This window comes from Mauremys reevesii, linkage group 2 (genome assembly GCF_016161935.1).
Source record: "Mauremys reevesii isolate NIE-2019 linkage group 2, ASM1616193v1, whole genome shotgun sequence".
Taxonomy (NCBI): Eukaryota; Metazoa; Chordata; order Testudines; family Geoemydidae; genus Mauremys; species Mauremys reevesii.
In genome coordinates this window covers 272,130,784-272,158,714 of record NC_052624.1, presented here as the reverse complement: position 1 = coordinate 272,158,714, position 27,931 = coordinate 272,130,784, and the positions used below count along the sequence as shown (strand labels likewise).

Genomic DNA, 27,931 nt, shown 5'->3' with positions numbered 1-27,931 from the left:
ACCCCAGTGACTGAGGACAGGAGTACCTGGATGGGTGGTGATGAGTTCAGAAGCAGAAAGACCACAGATGGATTTTAAGATCCTGGGTTGAGTTTGAGGCACAGGCAGTTAGGAAAATCCATCTTTTGACTTATACACAGCAATGTGGGATCAGGGAGGGAGACTAAATATGTAACTCGGAGTCACTTTTACTGAGTCCTTCTTCACTTAGAGCCTGAACCAAAGCCTGTTGACTTTGCTGGCTTTAGGTCTGCCCCCTTAAGAACATGTGGTTGCCATCAGTGTAGCTTGTGATATATCCCCAGATGTTGATGTGTTAATTACTTATGCTAAACAATCTGTTCCACCTTGTATTTAGCTGTGATACTCTCAGTACCTTTCTGCACGTCTGGGAAGAGCTCTGTGTGGCTCGTAAGCTTGTCTCTCTCACCCATCTTATGTCTCTAACTTCATTCCTGGTATTCCCAGCTTCGATGGCAGCAGCAGGAATTTGGTCTAGAAATTAACCTGGCACTCTACCTCTGGGGGAAGGTATAACCCTACCTGGTCCTTTTTAGGTTTTGCTCCTTAGCACTGTGAGTTCACAAAGGCTGTGTCTACACTGTAGCTGGGAGCATGCCCCCCAGCCCGCGTAGACAGACACACACTAGCTTTGCTCAGGCTACTACACTAAAAATAACAGGGTGGACGTTAAGGCAGGGGAGACAGCATGATATAGCCACATGCGTACGAGCCTGCTTGACCCCCCCGAGGTCCGAGGTTGGGTGGTTAACTTGTGCCATAATGTCCACGCTGCTCCTTTCAGTTGCTAGTGAAAGCGACTCGGTCTAGAAGAAACCACTCCTTGAAGTAGCTGCTGAGGTATGCAGGGGCAGGGAAAGCCTCTACTTCTCCTCCTCAACCTGTTTGAACAGAATGTGTTCTGCACTCCCCAGTCTGCGGTTTGAGTGCAGACAGGCACACAGACTCTTCTGGTCCAGCCTTTCCCTGGAAAGCCGCAGACGGGGTTTCCCTTACAGCCCCATTATGTGATATGTACTGAAGTTTGCCAAGATCAGGGGCGGCTCTACGTTTTTGGCCGCCCCAAGCAGTCATGCGCGGGAGGCGCCCCGGAGCCACGGGAGCAGCGGACCTCCCGTGGGCATGACTGCGGAGGGTCCGCTGGTCGCGCGGCTCGGCTGGACCTCCCGCAGCTGCGGACGGTTGGCTGATCCGGCGGCTCTGGTTGAGCTGCCGCAGTCATGCCTGCGGGAGGTCCAGCCGAGCCGCGGGACGAGCGCCCCCTCCGCGCGTGCTTGCCGTGCTGGGGTTTAGAGCCAGCCCTGGCCAAGATAAATATTTATTTTCAGGGACCAGAAACTAGGTTTCCCATGCAAGTTCCTGTTAATCCTGTGCAGAGAGCTGGGTGAGAAGGCCATTTACTTAACCTGACTTGCAGCTCCACTATGCAAATCATTACACCATGCCAGCACTCAAGTGTAGATTAAATCACCAGGCAGAGAAACACCTATCTAGCTGCCTAGCCTGGGCCTGCCTTGGAAGTCTGCAGGCTGATAAGGTGAGATAAACCATTTATTTATTCAGACAGTTAACCTCCTGAGATGCTTAACTCTTTCTCTGTAGAAACTGCTTCCAGTTCTTTCCCATGCATTATGACGAACGAAATGATGCCAGCTCCTCTTTCCGACACCTTTCTCCATCTCAGGGCCGCCCAGAGGATTCAGGGGGCCTGGGGCAAAGCAATTTTGGGGGCCCCTTCCATAAAAAAAAAAGTTGCAATAACATAGAATGCTATATTCTCGTGGAGGCCCCTGTGGGGCCTGGGGCAAATTGCCCCACTTGCTCCCCCCCCCCCCCCGGGCAGCCCTGCTCCATCTTGGAATAATCCCTGGGAATTGCTGCCTTGTAACCAGGCTGCCCTCTGCATTTCCTCATAGGGTTTGATGCTTTGAGAATATTTGGCTTCACAAGGCACCTTGGGATGATGAATTGTCCCTTGGGGTTACAGTGTTTTAATAAATCTAGGGGTTGCACACTGACAGTCTAGCCTGCTTTATAAGCTGTGACCCAGCTTCAGTGTGACCATCACAGAAACATGTGTGTTGCAATGCAATAGAAAGTAGGGGCAGAAGGGATGCAAGTCATTTCCCCGCAGATTAGAAGGAAGGTTGGAGCCTGAGCCACGTGTTCCAGGTTGTGGGCATTCAGTACGATTGCACCTTATCTTCTGTTTTCACCACACAAAAACACCCCAAAACAGCACTGGGGAGGAAGAGGGGGAATTATTTAGCTATTATAAGCAAAATCCTCTCCGATTTTAATTAAATTATCAAATGGGAAAGTTCTCTGGCAATATTGTGACAGCTTGTTCTTACTGAATGTGTCGGAAATGAATCACCCCCGGTTTTATGTAGGTGGGCATAATATTAGCCATTCATAAAAATCTGCCACAAAGATTAGAGGTCTTGCAATACATCTGTGGCCCTCCAAGGTTTCTTGCTTTTCATTGAGGCTATGTCTCCACTGGAAAAAAGGTGTGTCCTTGACTCAGTTAGCTAACCCACTTTAGGTAACAGGTTAAAATAGCCATGAAGACATGGCAACTCTGCTTTTCACTCGGGTTAGCAGCTCACATTTAAAGCGTACAAATGAGCCTGTGGCTGAACTGGAACTGCTAACCCAAGTTAAAAGCCAGATTGCCAGATCTTCAGTGCTATTTTAACCCAAGCTAGCTAACCTGAGCTAAGAACACACTTGATTTTTTTTCTCTAAGATGCCACCATCCTTGATCAAAACATGTCCATGCTGGCTGTAACTGACCTGTTGTCATCTCCCTCAGCTGTTAGGAGTCTAGGATCTGTGGCCTGGTCTACAGTGGGAAATCAGGTCGGTATAATCACATCGCTCAGGGGTGTGAAAAATCCACATCTTGGAGTGACGCAGTTCAGGGTTGGAAGGGACCTCAGGAGCTCATCTAGTCCACCCCCCTGCTCAAAGCAGGACCAATTGCCAACTAAATCATCCCAGGCTTTGTCAAGCCTGACCTTAAAAACCTCTAAGTAAGGAGATTCCACCACCTCCCTAGGTAACCCATTCCAGTGCTTCACCACCCTTCTAATGACAAAGTTTTTCTTATATCCAACCTAAACCTCCCCCACTGCAACTTGAAACCATTACTCCTTGTTCTGTCATCTGGTACCACTGAGAACAGTCTAGATCCATCCTCTTTGGAACCCCCTTTCAGGTAGTTGAAAGCAGCTATCAAATCCCCCCTCATTCTTCTCTTCTGCAGACTAAACAATCCCAGTTCCCTCAGCCTCTCCTCATAAGTCATGTGTGCCAGCCCCCTAATCATTTTTGTTGCTCTCCGCGGGACTCTTTCCAATTTTTCCATGCCCTTCTTGTAGTGTGGGGCCGAAAACTGGACACAGTACTCCAGATGAGGCCTCACCAATGTCAAATAGATCTGCTGGCAATGCCCCTACTTATATAGCCCAAAATGCCATTAGCCTTCTTGGCAAGAAGAGCACACTGAATCATATCCAGCTTCTCGTCCACTGTAACCCCAAGTCCTTTTCTGCAGAACTGCTGCCCAGCCATTCGGTCCCCAGCCTGTAGCAGTGCATGGGATTCTTCTGTCCTAAGTGCAGGACTCTGCACTTGTCCTTGTTGAACCTCATCAGATTTCTTTTGGCCCAATCCTCTAATTTGTCTAGGTCCTTCTGTATCCTATCCCTACCCTTCAGCGTATCTATCACTCCTCCCAGTTTAGTGTCATCTGCAAACTTGCTGAGGGTGCAGTCCACGCAGGGCTGGCTTTAGGCCGATTTCCCCCAAAACGGGCCCCGCGCCTTAGAGGCCCCGTGCCCCACACCTAAGAGGGCCCACGCCCAGCCAGAGCACGGCAAGCCTGCAGTCCCTCTCCCCCAGCTGGAGAGGGGCAGACAGCTCTAAGCACACAGCCCCGCTCCCTAGACTGGAGCGCGGCAAGGCCGCGGCCCTGCATCCCCGGCCAGAGCGCAGCAATCCAAAGTGCTGCTGAAGACTCGGAGCGCCGCCCAGTGAGTACAAGCCCCACAAATCAGGCCCCGCACTTGCTAAAGCCAGCCTGGAGTCCACACCATCATCCTGATCATTAATGAAGATATTGAACAAAACCGGCCCTAGGACCGACCCGTGGGGCACTCCGCTTGATACCGGCTGCCAACTAGACATGGAGCCGTTGATCACTACCTGTTGAGCCTGACCATCTAGCCAGCTTTCTATCCACCTTATAGTCCATTCATCCAGCCCATACTACTTTAACGTGCCGGCAAGAATACTGTGGGAGACCGTATCAAAAGCTAAAGCCAAGGAATAACACATCCACTGCTTTCCCCTCATCCACAGAGCCGGTTATCTCATCATCGAAGGCAATTAGGTTAGTCAGGCATGACTTGCCCTTGGTAAATCCATGCTGACTGTTCCTGATCACTTTCCTCTCCTTTAAGTGCTTCAGAATTGATTCCTTGAGGACCTGCTCCATGATTTTTCCAGGGACTGAGGTGAGGCTGACTGGCCTGTAGTTCCCTGGATCCTCCTTCCCTTTTTTAAAGATGGGCACTACATTAGCTTTTCTCCAGTCATCTGGAACCTCCCTGGATCGCCATGAGTTATACCAGCTTAGCCCCTGGTGTAAACAGTCAATGGGAAAATTCTCCTGTCAACCCAGTGATCACCTCTCGGGGAGGTGGCGCACCTTTGCCAATGGGCAAACCCATTGGTTGGGTCTCTACTGAAGCGCAACTCTGGCGCAGCTGCAGTGTTTGAAGTGTAGACAAGCCTTGTCGCTCCCAGAGGAAATACCTGTGTGAGGAAAAATCTACCCACTGCTCCCATGTGCCCCTTTAACCCAACATATTGCAAGTTGGTATCAATCTAGGGAAATGGCTTTTTCAAGAATAAATGACTATATGTAATGAGCCCCACATAGGCTGGCACCAGGATTTGAACCCAGGACTTTCAGCACTAACTTTGAGCTAAAAGAATAACTCCATTAATGGTAGCAGTAGTTAGCTGTTAAGTTTGAGTAGACCAGCTACTAGTGGGGGATAAAACCTATACTGTACTAGTGTGGGTTATATTTACAGCATAGCAAGTGACATATAATCACCCAACAGCATAGGGATACTGTATAGGTGACAAATGTCTGGCTTTCCCTGCAAACTTGTTGAGAGTTGGTTTGAACATACGAGACTCCCCGCCACCATTGTGATTTCGTAGGATTAGACATTGCATTAGTTACTGCTGACCCGGCAGAGCAGTTAGTCTGCATATCCTTCTTGTGGAGGATTTCTTGATATTATTTATTTCATGTAATCTGTGTTTATACTGAACTTTTTAATTGTTTAGCTGGAAAGTGTCCAAGGACACTTGTGAGAACCTAGGTCAGTGCTACATAAAAGACTGACTTCCCTGGAAAAAACTGATTTATGTTCCTGTTTTCTGTAACACATGGGGGGAAAAGGGAGACAAACTGTAGCGGTGACTTGAACTATAGAGGTTTTATGAACTGAATAAAAATATATACAGAGGATTAGCTTCTACTCTCCTTTATGTCTCTGCAACCTCACTGACGTTACTGGTGTTACATGGTGTAACTGAGAAGAATTTGGCCTTCCGTATAATTTAAATGTGAGACAGGTTTGTAAGTTTAATTGATCAAATTAGTCTGCTAGAGCACGAATCATGTTATACTTACATCCAAACCATGTAATCTGCACCTTTTTCATGCACAGAGTTTCCTAATTCTCCAGTCTGCTTTGCTGAAATGGAGATTGAAGATGTGGGAGCCAAGCTAAGCTTCACCAAACAATTCTTCTAATAATTCATTATCTATATCACCCCCCATTATCTTGATGCAATTCCCTATCGTAACACTGGACAATATTATTCTGTCGGAAGGGTTCATATGTATTTTTAGACATGAGAATCATTTAACCCACCACTGAAGTGCAGCTACCTCTGGGATGGAAGTTGGCAGCTGAGGGTACAGAAACAGCCCACCAGTTTTGCAGAAAAGGCACAAATCTCTTCCAGAAAAAATGCAGAAAGACCACAATTTAACATACTGAACAAATCTATTGTAAAGCCAGATATTAAAAAAAAAAAACCAATTAGTTTAAGAAAACCTAAATAAATTTAATAATAAAAAAAACAGTAATGGATGGAAGTAATATGTAGGGATCGAGAAAGGTTGGAAATAAGATCAAAAAGAATAAAATAAGATTCAGTTTGGAAAAATTCAGGCTAATATATTTGTGATTGGGGAGTGGGAGTAGGCTAAAATACAGATGTTCCACGAGCAAGAGAAACATGCAGAGCAGGAATGCTGGTGCAGGTATAAATCTGTAGATGACAGTGGACAGCATGTAAACTGAGTTTTCAATACAACCAGCAGCGTGTGGTTAAAAAACAAAACAAAAACACCCCACTCTCCCAATACTGTATTGGGTTACACAGGCAGAAACGTATCCTGAGACAACCTAACAGTTCTGTAAGTGTGTGTAAGCAAAGGGACTTTTTTTTTGTTTTTTTTAATTCTAGGCATCCGAATAGCATTGCTACTTGTGGAGGGAGCTGAGAAAAGAACAACAACAAATAAGTGTGGGTTGGAAGGGATTGATTTATGTGGCGAGACTAAAGCAGCCAAACGTGTGCTGCTTGGCTGAGTGGTGATCAGAAGGGAACATGAGAGCCTATTGGGGTTATAAACCCCCAGAAGGTAGAGGAGTCATTTCGGGTGACATCACTGGGAGTAATGGGATAAAATGAGCTGTGGCAAATGGAGAGGAGAAGCTGCTAGAATGGAATCTAATAGTCTGAGGGATAGTTTGCAAAGAGAAGTGGTGGAAGTCCGGTTGGAAACGGGACATTTGAAAGTGAATAGGACAGGGCACTAGTGAGTATAGTACACCTCTACCTCGATATAACGCTGTCCTCGGGAACCAAACATTTTTACTGCGTTATAGGTGAAACCGTGTTATATCAAAATTGCTTTGATCCACTGGAGTGCGCAGCCCCGCCCCCCCCCGGAGCGCTGCTTTACCGCATTATATCCAAATTCGTGTTATATGGGGTCACGTTCTATTGGGGTAGAGGTATAGGGAACAACCCAGCCATGCCAGAGGAAATGGCCTTGAGTATTTATATAGATACACAAGAGTGCAGGGATCTTTTATGCTCATCTCCTCATCTTCCATTTCTTCTTTAGGTTTTTAAATAGAAGCCCATGGGAATGCTGCTAGGAACCAGCTTTAACCCCTTCGTCACTTCCAACTTTTCTTCACCCTTTCTCTGAAATTGTGGCTTCCAGAGCTCTGTCCTCAAACCTTGTACTAAAGAAAGGCTTGTTCTACTGTCTCTTTCTTGTCCAGATGCTCCAGACTGCTTAAGTTCAAGTGCATCGGGTTGCATGCGGAAAGCTAGAAGGCATTGGCATTAGAGGGAGTTTACATAGCCTGATCTAGAGCATAGTACCAGCTAATGCCACACTGGGACAATCACACAGCATAGTCAATGGGACATGTGCTACCACGTGAATCAATATTAGTTCCTTGTAGCCACTGAAATTAACTGCCCCATACAAAATCTCTTTGGGTCGTAGACATCCAGCAGCAATGAAAGCATCCTGCAGGCACAAAATCCGTTTCTCTGCCTGCAATGTTAATAAAAACAGAGAAGCTGGAAACCAGCCATGTTTTATCTGAAACATTCCTTCTTTTTCCCTTCCCCCACCCCTCCCTCCACCCCTGAGTTAAGTGGGTGAGAAGCAGGCAGGGGCTGAAGCCGATGGAAGTTGATGGAGTTCAGGGGGAGGGGGCTGCTCAGACTGCTTCCTCCTGTTGTTCTCTATATGGTAGCTCAGCTGTAGGAGAGCAGGATTAGGCACATATATTCAGCATCTTTAGCATTGCTAGCTCCCCTGTGGCACACATGTTCTTCTGGAGGGCAGGCTGCAGCAGCACCTCCTATGGAAACACTCAGGTTTTCAAGATTTATAAATCCATTGTAGGGGGTTATTGTTTTTGGTCTGAGATGTGGCAGAAGAAGCCTTCAGTCGGGATGTGGGAGCAATTGTTTTAATTGAATCGAATGCCAGGTGGGCAGCATTGAAGGCTGAATTCTTTTATCTATCCATATAGCATGTACCGAACAGGCAGTAACACTAGACGCTTCCCCACCATTCCCAGCCAACGCACCTCTACCTTCATCCAAAAGGTTTGTCTCTGTGTATGAGAAGGGTGCTCAATCTCCATCTCCCTTCAACCCTTGACCTTTTGTGTCAGATTGTCAATCCTGCCAATTAGTTCCCAGAAAGATGGTGTGTATGTTGGGGCAAGGGGCATTCTTTTGTTTTCATGGACAGGTGTCCACTTTGAAGCTGAGACCATCCAAATTCACAGGGAAGAATGGTCAGGGGATGAGAATTTCGACCACCGTATGGGTTTAAATGGTGACCTTGAGGCAAAAGACTGAGCATTGTCCAAATGTCTGTGAGAATCTTCCCATTCACTTTACTGGGCTTCAGGTCCAACAACATTACATTGCCAGTCTCAGGAGCCAACTTTTTTAATAGGCATACTCTTAAAAAACATGAGCAAACACAGGAATCAGTAAATAACATGAATTAAAATAGGGTGTCCGGTGCGTATTTATACCAGAGGTGGGCAAACTACGGCCTGTGGGCCACATCTGGCCCATGGGACCATCCTGTCGGCCACATCTGGCCCACGGGACTGTCCTGTCTGGCCCCTGAGCTCCTGGCCCAGGAGGCTAACCCCCAGCCCCTCCCCTGCTGTTCCCCCTCCCCCGCAGCCTTAGCTCACTGCGCTGCCGGCGCCATGCTCTGAGCGGCAGAGCAGCGAGCTCCTGGGGCAGCGCAGCTGCAGAGCTGGGGCCTGACCCGATGCTCTGTGCTGCACGGCTGCCTGTCCTGGTGCAGCCGCGCTGCCAGCCACCAGTGCTCCAGGCAGTGCGGTAAGGGGGCAGGGAGCAGGGGTGGGGGTTGGATAGAGGACAGGGGAGTTTTGGGGGGGTCAGGGGCTGGGGGTGTGGATAGGAGTCAGAGAGGTCAGAGGGTGGGGAACAGGGGGGTTGAATGGGAGCAGGGGTCCTGGGGGGGGCAGTCAGCAAGAAGAGGAGGGGTTGGATGAGGCAGCAGGGGGCAGTCACGGAGAAGGGGTGGTTGGATGGGGCAGGGGTCCTGGGGTGGGGGGGGCTAGTCAGGAAGGAGAGGGAGGTTTGGAAGGGTGGGGAGTCCGGGAACAGGGAGCAGGGGGCCGGATGGGGCCGGGAACGGGGGGGTTGGATGGGGCTGGAGCCCCGGGGGGGCGCACCTCAGGAGGCAAGAAGCGGGGGGGGGCAGGGGCAGGGGCAGGGGCCAGGCCGCGTCTCCATACAATTTCAGAAACCCAGTGCAGCCCTTAGGCCAAAAAGTTTGCCCATCCCTGAATTATACACTGGAAAAGGTCCATGCTAGGTCGTCTGATTTCTCACCTGCTTCACATGTGCTATAAAAGGAGATCTGATCATGTGTTTGGAAAAAGTAGAGTCAAGTGTGCCAATTAAAAGTCTAAATTTGTGTTTAACTCACCGCTGAGGTTAAAAAAATCCTGACAAAATCTATGTTTATTCTGAAGGCCAGAGTACATCTTGCATAAACAATACTCGTTTTACAAGTTTTTTCCAGGAAATTAAATTTTGAAAAGGGGGTTTTGGTTCAATATTTTTAAGAGTCTGACTTCAGTAGACTAACATGAGAACAATTGAATGATCCACCTGTGCAGTGGTTTCCCCGGGAATTGAAATTTGAGGGGGGGGGGGTCAAATTTACTGGGTGGGGGTGTCAGGGCCGATGAAGGGTGAGACCATGAGGGCGAAGGGGGGTTGTATGGCACCATAGTAAAAACGGAAAAATGTTTCATGACCATTTTATTAGATTTAACTCATGTTTTAAAATCATCACATAAATTAAAATTGGCTACTCAAGCCTTCTATGAAGCACGACGTCTACATCCTTCTGGGTTTATTTTGCACAACTCTGCTAATGAACTTCTTGAATGCAGTGTGTTCCTCTTGGGTTGCTTCTCGTGTGTCCGGTACTTCCGTTCCATGATCAGGCAGAAGGCGACTTCTTTCAGAACACAGTTCTGTTCAATGATGAAAAAGAACGCTCAACTGTAGCTGTTGTGACTGGGAGTAGCAAGAGATGAATTCCTACTTCTTTCATCCCAGGAAACAGAACACAAAAATCGAGTTGAGCCACTAGTGATGATGATAAAGAAGTTGAAGTCAAATCTTTATTCTTTCATCGTATGATATTCCACTCTGTGTTCAAATTCTCTATTCTGTCCTGATCACATGGCAGCCCCATTGCTGGTAGCGCCTCACTCCACTCAACTGTTGGTGTTTTATAGGACAGACGTCTGTAAAAAGCTATGTAGAGGTTGAGTAGAATCTAGAAGTCACTGTTGTAGATTTTTAAGCATCAAGTCTGTGTACTTTTTCAGTTGTCTTAACAAACACTTCTTGTCCTCTTGACTTAGGGATTCAATATAAATGCCTTCATTAGTCAACTTCTGGACTGAAGTCTTTGCTTCTTCCAGTACTTTTTCAATGGATAGCTCTCTGATTGATCCAAATGTAGCTTCTATTGCTGGACAAAGATCTACTACTGTTGTAGCAGATGCCTGGATGGCATTGTTTAATGACCCAAGTGGTTTCAACAGTAGACTTACAAGAGAGAGAATGGCAACAGTCTTCTCTGAATGTAATAGCAAAAGTAATCCACCAGCCTCATTACTTAGATCCATCCCATCTTGGTAGATACTTTCCAAAGGCAGTAATAACAGCTGCAGTAATTTTAAGACAACAGCCAAGGATTGCTCATGAGAAAGTCAGTGGGTTTTCCCAGGTTGAACTAATTTGAACTTCAGTCCCAGTGTGTCTTCTATATTTTCCAAAATATTCAGTCTTTTTGGACTCTTGCTGAAAAAAAGAATATAATGAAGACATTAAATGTATAGCTTTTAAAATGTCTTTTGAAGAATCTGCAGCTCGTACTAGCACTAGTTGGAGTAGATGGCCTCTGCAGTGTGTATAGGAGAGATTAGGGTTACACTTTTCTCTGAGCAAAGCTTGTACTCCACCATGTCTTCCAGAGAAGTTTGCAGCTCCATCAAATGCACAAGCAGCCATCTGTTTGGGGTCCAATTGACAAGCCTTTAACTCTTCTAAGATGTGGGTTGCCACAGATGCAGCTGATGTGTCTTCTATAACTTGAACATCTAGAAATGCATCTACTGGCCTACCATTGATATCAAGATAATGTACACAATGACTTAATACTTGATGCCCATTTGCATCGGTTCATTCATCAGCCATGTATGCAAATTTTTTGAATGTGGTGAGCGAGTTCTTCACCTTTTCAACTGTTGAGTCTTTCACTGTTGCACCACTTGCGTCTAGCCAGTTGAGCTTCTTGCAGAAAGATAGTGAGCATTTGCTGGTCTTGTTTGGAACCAGTGTTCAACTTCAGGATGAAGAAATGACAGTGCACTTAACATTGGCCTGCAGTTTGTAGTGTGTGGTATCTCTTGCTTAAATAGAAAGTAGGATGCCACAGCCATGTTTGTTCTTATGAACTATGTTGTGTCTCCAGCATTCTTAACAGCCTCATTAAGTACTTCTAAAATTGGTTTTGAAAGTGGGCTTATAAGGCTTTCTGCATGTTGATGCAGTCCAGAGGCCTGGTGTTTTGCTGCCTTTTCACGTAGTTTGTCAGCATTGGCTTTGCTAATTGGTCTGACAAACCAAGGTCCTCCACTTTTACCAGTTATAGCATTGGAAAGCTTTCCTTCTTTGTAAGCTTTTTGGAATAGGTGCACCAGTAGCCATCTTTTGTAACTTCAATAAATTGGAACACTTTGACCGGCAAACATTGGTTTCTTCAATAGGTAGCTGTATTTGTGCATCGGGCTGGTCAGATGCAGATATACCACTTGAACCTTCAGATGACATGTTGATATATTCTTGGTTCTTGATATGTTCTCCACCTTGGTTAGTTTTTGAGGCCTTTGAATGGAAAAAAATGTTGTATTGTTTTTTGTCTTCTCATTTTCACTTTGACCTGAAACATATAAAAGAGATATGAATAAATGTTTTCTAGGATAATGCAAATTTAACATAAGGATAATGCAAAATACACCAAAGCACATAACAGGTCTAGATTTCTAAAAAATTTATAATTTTTTTTAAATGTATTTAATTTAAATTGACTTTTGAAAAGTAAGCCATCATGGGATAAGAGGGAAGTCCTCTCATGGATCAATAGCCAACTCCGCATCCCTCAAACGTAAGGAGACGAGTTGAATCCACTGGGTCCTGTGGCTTTGCCTCGGGATCAGATCTGGAACTGGAACTGGAATGGATTGGGGGGAAGGGGGCTCTGATTTTAGCCCAAAATGGGAGAATTCTTGCAAGAACTAACATTATGATTAATTATTTTGTATTGCAACCGCAATCAGGGCCCCGTTGTGCTAGGCACTGCACAAACACACCAGGAGCCAGGCCCTGCCCTGAAGAGTTTTTAGGGCTTGTCTGCAAGGGGGAATTTGTTCAGAATCGCTATTCTGCACTAGCTGCCTGTGTGCACACTCTTATTCCACATTAAGAGCACCTTTGTGTAGATTAGCCTAAACCACTTTGGAAGTGATTAATCTAAACCGTACAAAGGCACTCTCAGTGCAGAATAAGAGTGTCCACGTGGCACGTTCATACAAAATAGCAATTAAGCTTTAAATTCACACCTAGTTTATTTTACAATAGCTTCCCCATTATACAACTCTTAGTCTAACTAGACAAAAGAAGTACTTGTATTGTTCCCATTTTGCAGATGAAACTCAGAGAGATTAAGGGTATATCTACACTGAAATGTAAACCCAGGATTTGAACTCAGGCTCAGGTCTAACTCCCTTTCTGTCTACCCACAAATCGTGCTAAACCAGGGCTTGGACTCAGGGTCCCAGGACCCCACAGAAGTGGATGGTCCAAGCCTGAATCAAGTTGGGATCCAGGGTTCAAGCTCTATTGCTTTGGAGTCTAGACATAGCCCCATTAGACTCATGCTCTGGGAGTCTGCCGAATGTATCCCACAATTCCAAAGGACAACTTCCTTCGTCCTCTGGACAGTCAAGTTTGTTGGACAGTCAAGTTTTCCCACACTGCACCATGAACAAGGGACTAGAGCGGCCACATTTTGAGAGGGTGGTTGGACTTGGGCCCACATAATGCAGTGTAGATGCTGGCACCCCGGGTTGGGACCCAGGATTCACCAATTCCTAACCTGGGATTGCAAATGCATGTAGACACTCATGATCTAGGTCAACAAACCTTGGGTCTATAACTTGAATTCTATTAACCCATGGCTTACATTGCAGTGTAGTCATATCCTTTGACTTGCCCAAAGTCATTCAGAAAGTTAGCAGTTGAACTATGATCTTGTTAACCAGAAGACCGTCCTTCCTCTCCAGGCCAGCTGTGAGATTTCTGAATCATCTCACCCTTCTCCTGGATTAGCCAGGAACCCAGTCTCCTAAGGGCTTGTTTATATGCAGACACTCAGAGTATGGCTTCACTACAGAGCCTATGTCGGCATGGTCACATTGGCATAGCTGTGTCAACATAGACCCCTGTTATAGACCAAGCCAACACAAACAGAAGGCATTTTTCTGTCAGGGTAGGAACACCAGTTCCCTGAGTTGTTAGTTCTGTTGACATAGCTTCATGTTCGCTGGGAGTTTGTCAGCATACCTATGTCAGTCACAGGTGTGTTTTTTTCACACCCCTGACCAGCATAGCTATGCCAATATAACTTGTAAGTATGGATCAAACCTCAGGAATGTGAATCTGAATGAACTAAAAGTTTAAATTTTAAGTGGATTATTTAGTTATGAATAAGAGCATCCCCATGGGTTTAATGTGGTTTAACTAATTCACTTTAAATTCATATCTTTAGTTAATTCAGATTATTTATTTTTTCTGAGCCTCCTATGAAGACAAGCCCAGTAGCAACTCTAGATCCAAACATGCTAGCTCAACTCATCTCTTAACAGGGAGAAGGTGCTGACTCTCCTAGTGTGTGCCTAGGGTACATGCTCTGGGAGTGTGAACATTTGATGTAATACTGTAAGTGTCCTCCTCAAGCCCTCCAATCCCCTTCAGCTGCTAGGACATAGAGTGGGAGACCGAGAGCAAAAGCCACACAGTATTCACTAGCAAACACATTTGTTGTGGAGTATGATTCTGTAAAATACCTGTAGCCTCTGAACGAGGTTCTGTTACAGTGAAGGACACTTGTCCTTACACTTCTTCCCTGGCAACAGGCAAACTCATGGACGCCTGTACTTACCGGTGAACTTTGGGAACACTTTTCAGTCTCTGAAACCCTGTAAGTGTATTTGTTCAGCCCCAGCCATACATGGCACACACAGTACTTTGCAAAGCGTAATTAATTGAGCTGCACAACTCACAAGTCTGTCGGTATTATCATCCCTGTTACACAAATGAGAGAACTGACACATGAGATTTTCAAAAGTGGCTGCCAATTTTAGGTGCCTGGGTTTGGGCCAGATGTTCAGAGGTGCTGAGTACTCAGTCTCATTAGAAGTTCCTCGGAAAAGCAGGCGTATGTTGTCTCCGATTGAGATGCTCAAAATCAGGGGTTACTTTTCAAAGCATGTTGACCCTGGGTACTTCCCTGAGACCAGACGGGAAGCCTGTAGGAGAGCCAGGAATAGCCCTGACTGCCAGCCCTAGCTGTATCACCATCCTTCCCTGCCATCAGCACCCCTCCCATTTCCTTGTGGGCTGAAATGTCACTGAGTCCCCCAGTAAGTGTAATACTTTGAGCTGTGTAATAATAGAGCTGATTGAAAAATGAAAAACTAGCTTAACAAAAACAATGAACTTTTGAAGTATTGTTTTCCTTTTGAAGGGTTCAGGGCGGGGGAGGACTTTTCATTAGATTAAAAATTTCAATGAGGCTGGTTTTGATTCCCCCCCCCCCAAAAATGTACAGGATGCATTACTTAAACAATGGCACTTTCCGCCCCCCAAACAATTCAAAATTCCAGCCACATCCTGACTACCACAGCTGTGCCATTATAAGCTTTACATGTATAAGCTTAGTCTTTGGAGCCCAGATCCTCAAAAGTATTTAGGCACCTAACTCCCGTTGATTTCTGCGTGAGGCAAAGAGCAAAGCAAGGAAAAGTTTGGGGTCTTGCCCTGGGGAACACCCAACATCCCATGAAAACATTTTAGGTCGGGGCTGGCCCTATCCTCTTCTCTGGCATTGATAGTAGAAGTAGGAAGAAATACCTCTCCAAAGCTCCTTAACCCTTTCAAAAGCATATCTAGAACAGAGCGAGCTTCTGGCCTGATTTCCCTTCCCCTTTCTGAGGGCTTAGGACCTGTTGTTTCTTGGGGCTCTTTAAATCATATGGTCCACTAACTTGTGGGTGCGGTTGTATATGTGTGTGTGTGTCTCTCCCTCTCCCTTTTGCCTTCTGCTTTCTTGTTCAGTTATCCTTAGTTATAATTACTCTGTGTAACTGGCAGGTATCAAGTTCAGTCTAAGGAGATGAGCTGATTCCGTGTGGTGTCTGCAAAGGGTAATTTAAAAGGGCCTTAACTCCATAAGCATTAGAAATCAAATCACTGTCTGTTGATTTATAGGCCCCTTAGTCCTCCCTCTGGAGAGGCTGCTGTGAAACTTTTCAGAGTGCAAGTCCTGCGACAGAAGCCGGCTTTATTACTGTGGTTCTTGAGATGATCTGAAGCCAGTGGGCGGGGAAAGTAAAACAAACTGAGCTGGAAGGAACTCAAACATCTCTGACTGTGGCTTTTTTTCCTTTTGTGTTTCTGCAGATGGCAAGTGACTCTCTGTGACTTAAATGAGCATCAAAGCACCTGTATCACCTGGGACTGAGGCCACAGGATGATCTTAATGCCACATCAATTAAATAATTTTAAGGAAAAAGCAATCTTCTTTTATCTAGCTCCTGTCATTCAAGTCTTACTCCCATGCAGGAAACCTAGTCGCAGACACTGATATTAATTACCTCTCAATCTTCCTGAATGGGGAAAGGAAATCATCGTGATCAGTTTTGATTAAATGCTCAGTGAGAGAAATTAGCAGTTTCCAGGCGAGTTGAAGAGTGAGATTTGGGATCATTTTTAAAAGGGGGAAAAAAAAGGACAATCCAATTTTTCTTCTTTAAATCACCCAGGGTAAAATGAAGGCTCTCCCCTTGCCAGTGAAGATAACTGAATTGCTTTGTTTGGCCTAAACACCTGATCCTAAAAAACCCCCTGTGAACCTGCGACAACCTGCCTCTTTGCCTTACCACAGTCACTGAGTCACGGGCTGACAGCCTGACGAAGGAACCCCAAAGGAAAGATGGTCGCCATCAAGAAGAAAAATCTGAAAATGTTTACGCTTGCCTTATTGTTTGTCATCACGATAACGTCGTTCTTGCTGAATTACACTCACAATTCGGTGCTGGTCACCTGGGATCCCAAGCAGCTTGTCATGCAGTTAAAAAAACTAATGAAATACCCCCAGAGACCATGCAGTTGTAATTCGTGTGTTCCCGAGCTGGGACTTTCCTTCTGGTTCGATGAGAGGTTTAATCAGACTATTCAGCCTTTCCTCACCACTCGGAACACCTTCATTCCAGAAGAGAGCTACAAGTGGTGGCTGGTAAGTGTGTGTGTGTGTGTGTGTGTGTGTGTGTGTGAAATTTGTAGTGTAATTATTATTTGTATTTCAGTAGTAATTAGAGACTTCAACTGGGCCTAGGCACTGTCCACTACTGAGAGATAGTCCCTCCCTAAAGAGCTTACAGTCTAAATAGACAAGACAGTCAAAGGGTAGGAGAAAGTTAGTAATATTGTTCCCATTTTCCAGATTGAGAATTGAAGCCCCTGGGGCACTCCACTTGATACAGGCTGCCAACTACACATCAAGCCATTGATCACTACCCGTTGAGCCCGATGATCTAGCCTGCTTTATCTCCATCTTATAGTCCATTCATCCAATTCATACTTCTTTAACTTGCTGGCAAGAATACTGTGGGAGACCATATCAAAAGCTTTGCTAAAGTCAAGGTATATCACATCTACCGCTTTCCCCATATCCACAGAGCCAGTTATCTCATCATACAAGGCAATCAGGTTGGTCAGGCATGACTTGCCCTTGGTGAATCCATGTTGACTGTTCCTGATCACCTTCCTCTCCTCCAAGTGCTTCAAAAGGAAGTGGACCTGAGCAGAGATCAGCTCAGCCTCCTATAAGAAGTAACAGGAAGCTGCCCATGATGGATTCCCAGGGATACTAGAGTGGAGCAGAGAGGCTGCTGGGGAGTGAGTGGTCTCCAGTAGAGAAGTCTGGAGTATAGGGAGTGAGGCTACAGGCAGGAAAGGCCTGGGAGTGACATAATAAGGCCAGGCCGAACAGAGGGACTTGAGAATTTTACCCTGAATGTTTGTTAATTCAATAGACCGGAGCCTGAGAAGGGCTGTGAATGGACAAAAGGGTTAGCGGGCTCTTGAAGAAGCCCCTAGAAGGGAGAAACTGAGGCAGGAGGATGCAGGCAGGGCCACCCCTGGATACAAGAGGGCACATGGGAGGCAGCCTACCCTACAACTGTCACCCTCCCTTTGCATAGCTTCTGCCTGTGGTCTATGTGTGCTTTAGCTTTCGGTCTCTTCAGCTGTGCTCATGTTGCAGCCCTGGAGACAGCAAGGGAAGAGAAGAGGAGCTGAGCTCTTAGACCCTTCCCTTCTCTTCTCCCCCCTCTCCCCACCGCCACTCCCATTGCTGACGTCTCATGAAAAGGAGGAGGGAGGAGCCAAAGATCTGGCTCCACCCGTGTTCAGTTCTCTAGCCTTCTGGTCTTGTTTTTTACTGGTGCAACCATGTCCATTAAGGGTGTGATTTTTTTTTTCCTCTTTTTGCAATATTAGTTTTACCAGAACCCCGAGTCTGGGAATAAATGATACTGGAATAAGCACATTTAAAACTAAAACTGTATCCACACCTGGGAGGGTTGTACTGTTTTAACTATATCCGAATATCACCGTGTGTGTAGACAGGCGTTAGCCAGTACTGTGTTATGGCATTAGACCGGACCCTAGTTCTGAGCTTCAGAAATGCTCTCCTGACAGACAGGCTCAAGGACCACACAGAAGTAAACAAGCCATCTCTGCCCTGCAGGCAGCGTTGGAAAGGGGTGACTTTTTTCCAGAGGTATAGGTGTTGTAATTCAAGTCTCCTCTGTGAGAAGGAGAGTTTCTATTAACATTGCATTAGCGGGGTAGGTGATCATGGGCTCAATCCTGCAAAGTCTGGAGCTCCTCCCATCTCTCTTGGCCTCAGCAGGAACTGTGGGCACTCAGCACTTCTTGGTTGGCTCACCGGCTTGTCTGATAACGGCATGCTGTTCCTAGCACTAAACCCTGGCTACTGTGGGGGAGAATGTCCTTCGTAGAGCTCTCCACATAGCTATCACCCTGCCAATGAGCTCTTTACAGTGGGAGCTGGCAGAGCTGGGCTGCCTATGATGGAATGTGCAAACTCCTGTTGCAGCCTGGAGAAATTTCCAGGGGAGTTAAGGTAGGCAGAATTCAACCCTAGTTCTGGAATCTGGCTAAGACACTACAGCTAATGCCCATTCTCATATAAAAAGTACCCTGGACACGTGGACAGGATGCTGTTTTGTATCTCATCTAAAACATGGTTCCCTTTGACTGAGGTCAGAATTTGGCCCTTAGCTATCAAACCGCAGCTGTTGTCTATATATGCATTATTCCTGGAAACCCTGCATTGCCTTTTTCTCTAGGAAATGGTCCTCAGCAAGGTTCTCATGTTCAAGGCTTTTCCTGATGTCCAAGGGCCTCAAATCTATGCTGTTCTGGAAAGTGACTGTAAAAACTTGGCCAGCCCTAAAAGGATCTTTACAAATCCGGGCAGTCACCAAATTTTAGTGGCACTGGTTTTCCCATCTTACTGACTTGTGACTTTTCCCTGTAGGGTGACCAGATGTCCCATTTTTGGGGACTTTTTCTTATATAGGTGCCTATTACCCCCCACCCCCGGTCTTGTTTTTTCACAGTTGCTATCTGGTAACCCTATGTAATTGTGCTTGAAACAATAGCTACTGAGGGGACCATGGCTTGCTAGTAGTGGCTTAAACTTGCTTTCAGGGGAACAGTAACAGCAGAGGGGCTGACGTGTAACTGTTCTGGTGGCCGTGTAGTGTAGACCCTATTTTGAGTGCAGTGGAGCTATTATTTATCTGTGGAACTATACTGTGTGTATGTCTGTTAAACACAGATGAGGACTTGATACTGGGCTAGACACAAAGACGGCCTTTGCCCCCAAAGAGCTCACAGGCTAAAGGCCTGATCCTGCCATCCTTACTCCTAATCCTTTAATAGGCCTGTAAGGATTATTCAAGCCAATAAGTGTTGTAGGATCAGACTGTCCAGTTGTATTAAAATGACGACTGTTCTCAGAGCATGTTAACCAATATCTGAATGCCTCCGTTTCACTTGAGGGTGAGAGACAAGTGCAAAAGGGAGACCTCTTTTCCTGTTCTTGACTTTGTACATTACTTTCATACCCTGGCCCAGGTGATGCTCTCAACTACGTCACTGTAAAAAGTGAGTCGCTCCAAGACACCCATGAAAAATCAACAGCAGTTCTTTGCTCCTATGTATAGACCAGGTCCTGCCTTTACTGAAGTCAATAGCAAAAGACCTGTTGTCAGGCTTGGACCCTAAAAGAGTAAAAATTGCATGTTGTAACTGATTGCTTGAGCTACACAGGATATAGGCTTACCCCCTGTATCCCCATGCAGACGTCACGTCAAGAATTACCTCACTGGGTCTTTGCTTTAAAAAGGGTGGTGAACTTGAATATCCCATACCCAGTTTTCCTTGCTTAGACCTCAGCAAGATGACCAAAATAATCCTTTTATATAACCCCACCCCCGCACAGTAGTGGTCCAGATTCTGCTCTCAGATCCAGCCCTGCACTCATTGTAACTCAAAGCAGAATTTGGCCCAATCCTCTGACATTGATCTTCTGAGCTATCGTTTGTGTTTTAGTTGTTTTTCTTTTGTAATCTGAAGTGTAAGCCTCTGTGTGTGTGTAAAACCTGGCACAATATATTGTGTGAGGCAATGTTCTCTGTTTATCTCATTTTTGCTTTCCCCCTTTCTTAGCTGACTCAATTCGAATGTTATTTGCTCTGGGACACAGACCGTGGCTACTTTTGCAGTATTCGGTCAGTTGAAATACAAGGAAGCAATAATGTAAGGTCAATGGGTTTAGACTGAAATATAATAATCAGGCAGTGCACCCTAAAACCTACATAGAAACTCAGCCACTGACCATTGAAAAGCTTATATTCACCTAGTGTTAAAGTTAGCATTTATTTAAAGTTTTCTTAGTGGTTGTTTGCTTGTTTTGTTTTTCGTTGTGTTTAAATGTCACTTAAGAGGGCAGATTCTGATCTCATTTATTCGGTTGTAAATCCAGAGTAACTCCTCTGACGTCAGTAAACGAAAACTGCTATAAGTAAAAATCACATTCCCACTCCCCCAGCTATCTTCACTCAAACGTATCATTCATCCAGTCACTACCTGAGCATGATTTTATCAGGAGTCTTGGGGTAGTTGGTGTTTTTCTTAATGCCACAGTTCCCAGGGTCATATGATTGAGTGAAACACTCCTCTTACATCTAAAATGAAAACTAAGTTTCTAACCCTCATGGTTGTAGAGAAAAGTTTGCAAATGTGAACACTTACAGGCTTGAAAAACAGAAAGCAAAATAAAAGGACCCCTCCCCCTATATACTGGCTTTTTTAAAGCTCATTATTTTTAAGGCCATCTAATGGTTATTTGGGGACCTGACTCATGGTTTCTGAATGTTTGGGCTGGAAATACTGAATAAACATGCATCTTTAGAAGCCTTCTGGTAATCTGTCTCCTTTAAGCAGGGCCAAGATGGGTGAGGTAATATCTTTTATTGCATCAACTTCTGCTTATCAGAGAGAGAAGCTATCAACTGCACGGAGGGGTAAACAGAGGGACAGTGTCTTCCTTTCTATCTTGAGAACCAAACCATTGAACACAGTCCAAACCTCATTTTGACCAATAGAGAAAGACTTGTTATTTGTATTAAGATAGTGCCTTGCGGATCCAGTGGCCTCCTTGTACTAGGCGTTGCAAACACAGCGTGAGAAAGTCCCTGCCCGAAAGAGTTTACAGTCTGAAGCAACAAGACAGACTAAACCTGGGAGGGGAAACAGAGGAACCGAGAGGTGAAGTGTCTTTCCCAAGGGTGCACAGCAGTTCAATGGCAGAGGCAGTAATGGTTGCCTGTCTAGTGCTCTATCCTTTAGAATATGCTGCCTCCCAGTGAATGCAATGGATTCTGGATTAGACTCACTGTCAATATATAACAAACACAAATGACAGAGGAAAATATTAACTTCTGCATTTCATGATTTGATTTTAAGTATGGCATTTGTTGCATCAACATGGGTTTTTGCATTAATTTCTTTTTTTTTTTAAATTACTTAACTGTTTATAAAAACAGAGAGGGAGAAAAGAGTAAATTGAAAATGCAGGCACAGTATTTAAAGGTTTGTGAGAATCTGTTTTGCACAGCTGTTAATTACATCACTATGTTAATTTTATAGAATTAACATAAACACTTATATAGCACTTTTCATGTATAAAACATTATACAAACATTAATCCTGACAGCAGCCGTATGAGGCAAATTCAGGATTATCTGTATTTTGCCAATTGAGATGGAGAGAGTTTAAAGGGAAACCATCAATTTTAATAACGTCTTTTCTGCATGAAAATGTGTAATTATTATTATCTAAAAGAGATTAAGAGAAACCAACTAGTCAGGGCATTTTTCAGGGTCTTTTGTTTTGACAGTTCCATGTATAGTTAGTTTCACGGAGCCCATATATAATTGGTTTCCCTTTTCGCATGTGTGGGTTACACAGCAACCGGAGAGAGGAAAAACATTAAAAACGCTTTAAGAAAATGTAACTGTAAAACTGCAAAAATTGATTCAGAGCCAAGTGCAGAATCAGAAACTACTTTTAACTTGACTGGATTTCAGGTCTACTCTTCCTTTAGCATTTTGCCTAAGGCTACAGGGGATCCGTCAGGTTTAGAACGTAACATTAATTGAATCCCACTTCTTCTTCAAAGCTGTTGATCCATACCGCTCACTATACACTCTTTTGTAGATACAGGAAAAGCCCAGCTGTGGGACTATGAGGTGAGAAATCAAAAATCTCAGTCCTAAAATTGTGCATGGATGAAGATGAATTTTAAGGGCTTATAATTTAGCTCCATTAGAATAGATTTTTAAACAAACCAAGAAAATACTCTTTAGTAAGAAATGGCTGCACGTGAAATTTTAACATTCACCCACTTTTGAGTTCAACTCTGCACCTTTTCTCTTAGCTCACATAGCTGAATGTCATTTGTGCTGACATTCCAAAACAATCAGCTCTGAGCTGAGATTAAGCAACAAAAATTTAGTCCAAAAAGAGAATTGCTGAGAAAATTATAAGCAAGTGAAAACAGGACATTTACGGTGCACACTGGGGCCAGGGCTGCTTTCTCTTTTATATATGAATAGCACCCAGTGCAATGCAGTCCTGGTCCTCATTAGGAACTCTGCGTGATTTTGTAATGTAAACAGTAATGACCTCTGTTATAGCTTTTATTATAATATAAAGCTAAGGGGAAATTGAAAATTGAAGTCCTGCTTTTCCTGATACCATTCTTTAATTAAATCAGTTTCAGGGATGTTCCTTCAGATTTACGCTGATGTAGCAGAAATCAGAGTTTGACCCTGCAACTATATAAATAGATTAACGCTATCCATAGGAATGTGCAGTTTGGCTTTTGACTCTTCAAACCCATAAAAAAGTAATTCTGCTTTGCTCTAGTGATGTATAGTTATGGCTGAGAAGGCAATTTTATTAAAAGCCTTAGTACTTTCTAAAAATTACCTTTTGGCCTGAATTTTCTCAGGTATGTCATTTAAATTTAATTTGTGTATTTAAAAATTTGGTTTTGTGAGGCACCTAAGAATGTATTTGATTGTACCCACATAAGACATTACTCTGTGTGTTCAGATAACTCAAAACAAGCTGCATCTGAGATGGTCAGACGGGCGGTGGCTGTATGGCCTGATGCAAATCATACGGCACAGAACCAATGGATACTCTCAGTGATTTCAGTGGGCTTTGAATCAGTCCCTCTGCCCTTAAAGGGCATTGCTATGTTTGAAAACATTTGCTTTGGAAATATATTTTGGGTAGGTTGGCTGTTCACAAACGACTTGCAGAGTTTAGATCTATACGAGCCCATATTTGCCACATCACACGTGACATTTTAGAATAATAATAAAATACTTAGCACTTAAAGAATTGTGCTTCCCATTGGGAGCCTGAGGCACACAGACATGATAGCGATTTGCCCAAGATGCATGGCAAATTAGTGACACTGCGAAGAATGGAATCAGGGATGAAATCCTGACTCTGCTGAAGTCATTGGGAGCTTTAAAGTCCATTGACGTCAGTGAACCCAGGATTTCAGCCTAAGTGTCTTGACTACAAGCCTGCGCTCCAATTGCTTGACTGCACACCTTGGACTGGGCAGATACTGTACTAATGTTGACTGATCTGGCTCCTTTCAGCCTTACTCTTGGATTATTTTTGCCATACTTATCCAGATGTGCAGCCATTAGTGGTTTGCATTGGCTTTTACACAGTGCCGCTCCTGAGAAAGGAAGAAAAGCAGGAGAGTGAGTTGTGCAGTTTACATTTTTTACACTGAATTAGTGCAGGGAATATTAGTGTAACCAGAGAGAAAATATGTCCAGGTGAAAACACAGACTATGCTAGACTGGCTCAGACCGTGGTCCAACTTGGCCAGTATCGTATCTCCAGCTGTGGTCAGTACCAGCTGCTTCAGTGGAAGATATAAGAACCCCACAGAAGGAAGCTATGGAATAACCTGCCCCCAGATAAAGTTACTTCCTGACCCCCTTTATTTAGAGGTTGTCTGAATGCCTGATGCATGAACATTTAGCTCCTTTCCAAAACACTTATTTTAATCTTTGCTGTAAGTGTAGAAATTCTAATTGTCCATATAAAGGTCTAATCTCTTTTAAGTCCTCCTGCTAAGCTCTTAGCCTCAATGATATATTGTGGCTATAAGTCCCTCAGACCAGTTCAGTGTTATGTGAAAAGGTATTTCCTTTGATCAGTTACGAATTTGCCACCTTCATTACTTTGTGTACCTTTATCAGATCCCCTCTTACTCTGCTCCTCTAAGGTAAACAGCTCCAGTGCAGATGCAGAAACCCTGTCTAGGTTTTCATTTCAGAATGTTGTATGGACAGGGGGGTAAAATTTTGCCGCGCAAATTAAAGCGGCAAAGGTACATATGTGTATGGGACAGTGGCACTTGAACAGCTCTGAGGGAAGTGGACGGTAACGTGTCAAAATCTGAACTGTGAACTTAGCTCATATCCCTAGATGGGCAGGGAGAGGACTCCTTGTCCTCTCTGCCTGCTCCCGTACACCACCATGATCCCAGGCTACAGAGCAGCCGGAGTCTTATGGCGGAGGCTAACAGCAGGTCAATGACAGAAGTGTCCCTCTGCAGCCCCAGCTGTTCTCCCCCTGCCCATGCACCCCATCCCCCCACACACACACACTCCCTGCACACCCCTACACACACTTGCAAGCAGACAGAGCACACTGGAAGATCTTCACAGCAGCAGTGCTTTTGGGCCCAGCCATGCGTTCCCTGCCACCTGTTTGCTGCTGAGGTAGTAGTTCTTGCAGAGCAGGGCCCCAAATAAGGGGGGCACAACCTTAGCATGGTCCCCCCCCCACACACACACCCCTAAAATCCTACCCTTCTCAGAATAGGGGAACAGCACCAGATCACCCACTAACGAACCTCCCCAGAGAACGGCAGAGCTGATGGGCCAGCTTCTGTTGTCAGCAGGTGCCGCTCAGGTGCGGAGGGAAGGTAGCTCTGTACCTCCAGGATTCTGGGTTGCTCTGGGGGGCTGCTCTAACTGATGATGGCTTCCCCCTCCCCCAGCTACCAGCTGGCTCTTCCACAGCTCACCATAGCTGGAGATAATGCCCTGGAAAAGTGCTGATCTGCCCTCAGCACAGCATGAGAGGGATGTCAGGGGGCTATAGCGGAGGTAGGCATAGGCTCTGGGAAACCAGAGGCATGAGTGTATCCTACTGAATTCAGTGCTGGAGGCATGAACTGAAGGGGATGTGCCATTGGCACATGTCACACTGTTGGCAGATGAGAGTAAGGGGGTGGGGAGGCAAGTGAAAGGAGGGGAAAATCAGGTTAAAATGTGTGTGGGACGGGGGCTTCCATCACTTGATTTCCCCCCAACCTGAGAACAGTTGGAGCACGTCTTGCAGGGAATGCCATCGGTGCCGTCAGTGAACCCAGCCGAGCATCAGGGAGAAGTGAGCAACACCCTGCTTTGATAAAAGCCTTCTGTGTTTGTGACCCGAGTGACCCTGTTCTTCCCAACAGAAATTGCAAGGAGAGAGCAATCCTAAAAATATCAACGATACTATCAAGGAATTGTTTGAGATCATTCCCAGTGACGGGGAGCAGCTGCTGGAGAGAGACGCCTCCCGGTGCAGAAGGTGTGCCGTCGTGGGGAACTCAGGGAACCTTAGGCAATCTCAATACGGCCAAGATATCGATGCCCACGACTTTGTGCTCAGGTGAGTACAGAAGAGTCTCAGGGATCCTGAACCTCCTGATTGACTCAGTTATTTACATTTGTCAGCATTTGTAGGGCCAATTTCTGCATTGCTTTGCATCCTGTGAGTCCACAGGGCTGCAGGGGGGGTACACATCAGAGCAGAATCCAGTGCTTCAGTCCTGAGTGAAATCCCAGTGAAGTAATTGGCAGTACTTGAGTTGACTTCCATGGGAGTGGGATTGGGCCCTTAGCAACTAGCACATTACTTCTCCCTCAAGATCAGGACTGGGAATTAGTGTCCCTCTCTGAACCAAACAGAGGAGCAAATCCTGCACTGATGCTGAACACCCTCAATTCCCAGTGAAATCAATGGGAGTTGAAAGTACTCTGCTCCTTGCAGGATCAGGCCCCTGGCTGGCCAAATGCATCCTTAGCATCACTCCATAGCATAACTGAGCTAGTTTGACCAGGGTGGAATTTGGCCCCACGTGTTAACTGTCCTAATATGGTCTTGCGCCTGCTTTAAACGATGATGGGCTTTGCATAATTGTGTTTCCGAGTCTTCATTTAAAAAACAGAGATTTTAAATAAATGTGATATTTGCTTTTACTGCTGATAGTTGGGCTCCCAAAGTGACTTTTACAAATTTACACTGATCTAAAAGGCCAAATTCCGCTCACTTTTACTCTGGTATATTCTCTACCAATAAATCACTTCACTACCGACATGCAGCTACTTTTGCAGTGGAATGAAGTAGCTGTTCTATAGTGGACAGGAAAACCCCAGGTAGGACAGGAAGCCACTAGACACCACCAGTTGTGTTACAGCGAGCAGCATCACTAGTCCTCTAAAGTAGCAAATGATGACCAGCGTGTCCAACTGAAATTGCAGGGGGCATTTTAGTGAGGCAGAATGGAACTTCCCCAATTGGAATTTAGCCTGGATATCTCGGTTGAATAACCTTATCTTTGCAAAACATGCCATGGGGGATTCAACAGCCACAGTGGTCAGAAGCTCTGTTTAAATCTCAACCAGCACAGTGAGTTCTCCCACTATTCAGGGGCACTGGTTCGGTACCAGCTCAGAGAAAAGAGTCCTGCCTATGGAATTGTCTGCACCAGAAGATGCACTCTCATCTGGCTGGTGGGAGTTCTCCCATTCACCTGCTATCCAGCGTGTTGCTGATGACCCTGTGGGATACAGTACAGTCTGATACGGCGGCTGGCCTCTTCTGAGGCTTTTTTTAATGGTAGCTAGAGAGTAACACACACAGATGTTTATCCCTCCTTTGAGACCTTACTGCTTACATCCTTGGGTGTGAGCCCAGGTCTACACTGGAGCGGGGTGGGGGGGTCAACTTGGGGTGACCAGATAGCAAATCTGAAAAATCGGGACTGTGGGTAGAGGGTAATTGGCACCTATATAAGAAAAAGCCCCAAATATCGAGACTGTCCCTATAAAATCGGGACATCTGGTCACCCTAGGTCGACCTAAGATATGCAACTTTTCGGTGTATCTTACATCGACTTTCCTGGCCATGAGGACGGTGGCGAGTCGACCGCTGCTGCTCCCCTGTTGACTCCGCTTCTACCTCTCGCGAGCTGGAGTTCTGGAGTCGGGGATCGATTTTATTGCGTCCACACTAGATGTGATAAATCAACCCCCGATAGATCGGCGGGTAGTGAAGACCTGCCCTGAGGAGACTATATGTGGTTTTGAAAATGGGTCCTTTTGTCTGTGATCTCTACTCTGGTGCTTTCATGAGCTTTACTCAACACCAGAGCAATACACACTAGCAACCCCCTGCTATGGTGAGCAGTGTGGCTTTAAGCTTAGTCTTGAGCCTTGCGCTGGGAAAGTTGTCACCTTTTCATCCTGTCCTAGCAGGAACAAAACCAAAAAACCCCACCCCGTTCTGAAATTTGCATCCTCATGCCATGATGTGGCATCAATGCATGATGATGATTCATCCTGCCCGAGGTGAGCCGATGTTCTCACATATTGACCCAGTGCACCAAGAGAAA

The 27,931-nt window shown here is 45.3% G+C and overlaps 1 protein-coding gene across 6 annotated transcripts in view; it reads left to right on the top strand.

Annotated features, from left to right (window-relative positions):
* Positions 1-27,931, top strand: part of ST3GAL1 (ST3 beta-galactoside alpha-2,3-sialyltransferase 1) — a 112,886-nt gene that overhangs the window by 68,954 nt on the left and 16,001 nt on the right. For 5 of the 6 annotated variants that reach the window (XM_039524980.1, XM_039524978.1, XM_039524975.1 and 2 more), the window contains 3 exons: positions 15,970-16,804; positions 20,332-20,421; positions 25,730-25,926. In XM_039524980.1, the coding sequence (XP_039380914.1) occupies positions 16,502-16,804; positions 20,332-20,421; positions 25,730-25,926 (590 nt within the window). In that variant the 5' untranslated portion in view covers positions 15,970-16,501. The remainder of the gene's footprint in view (positions 1-15,969; positions 16,805-20,331; positions 20,422-25,729; positions 25,927-27,931) is intronic. The other variant, XM_039524979.1, reaches the window with a different exon arrangement.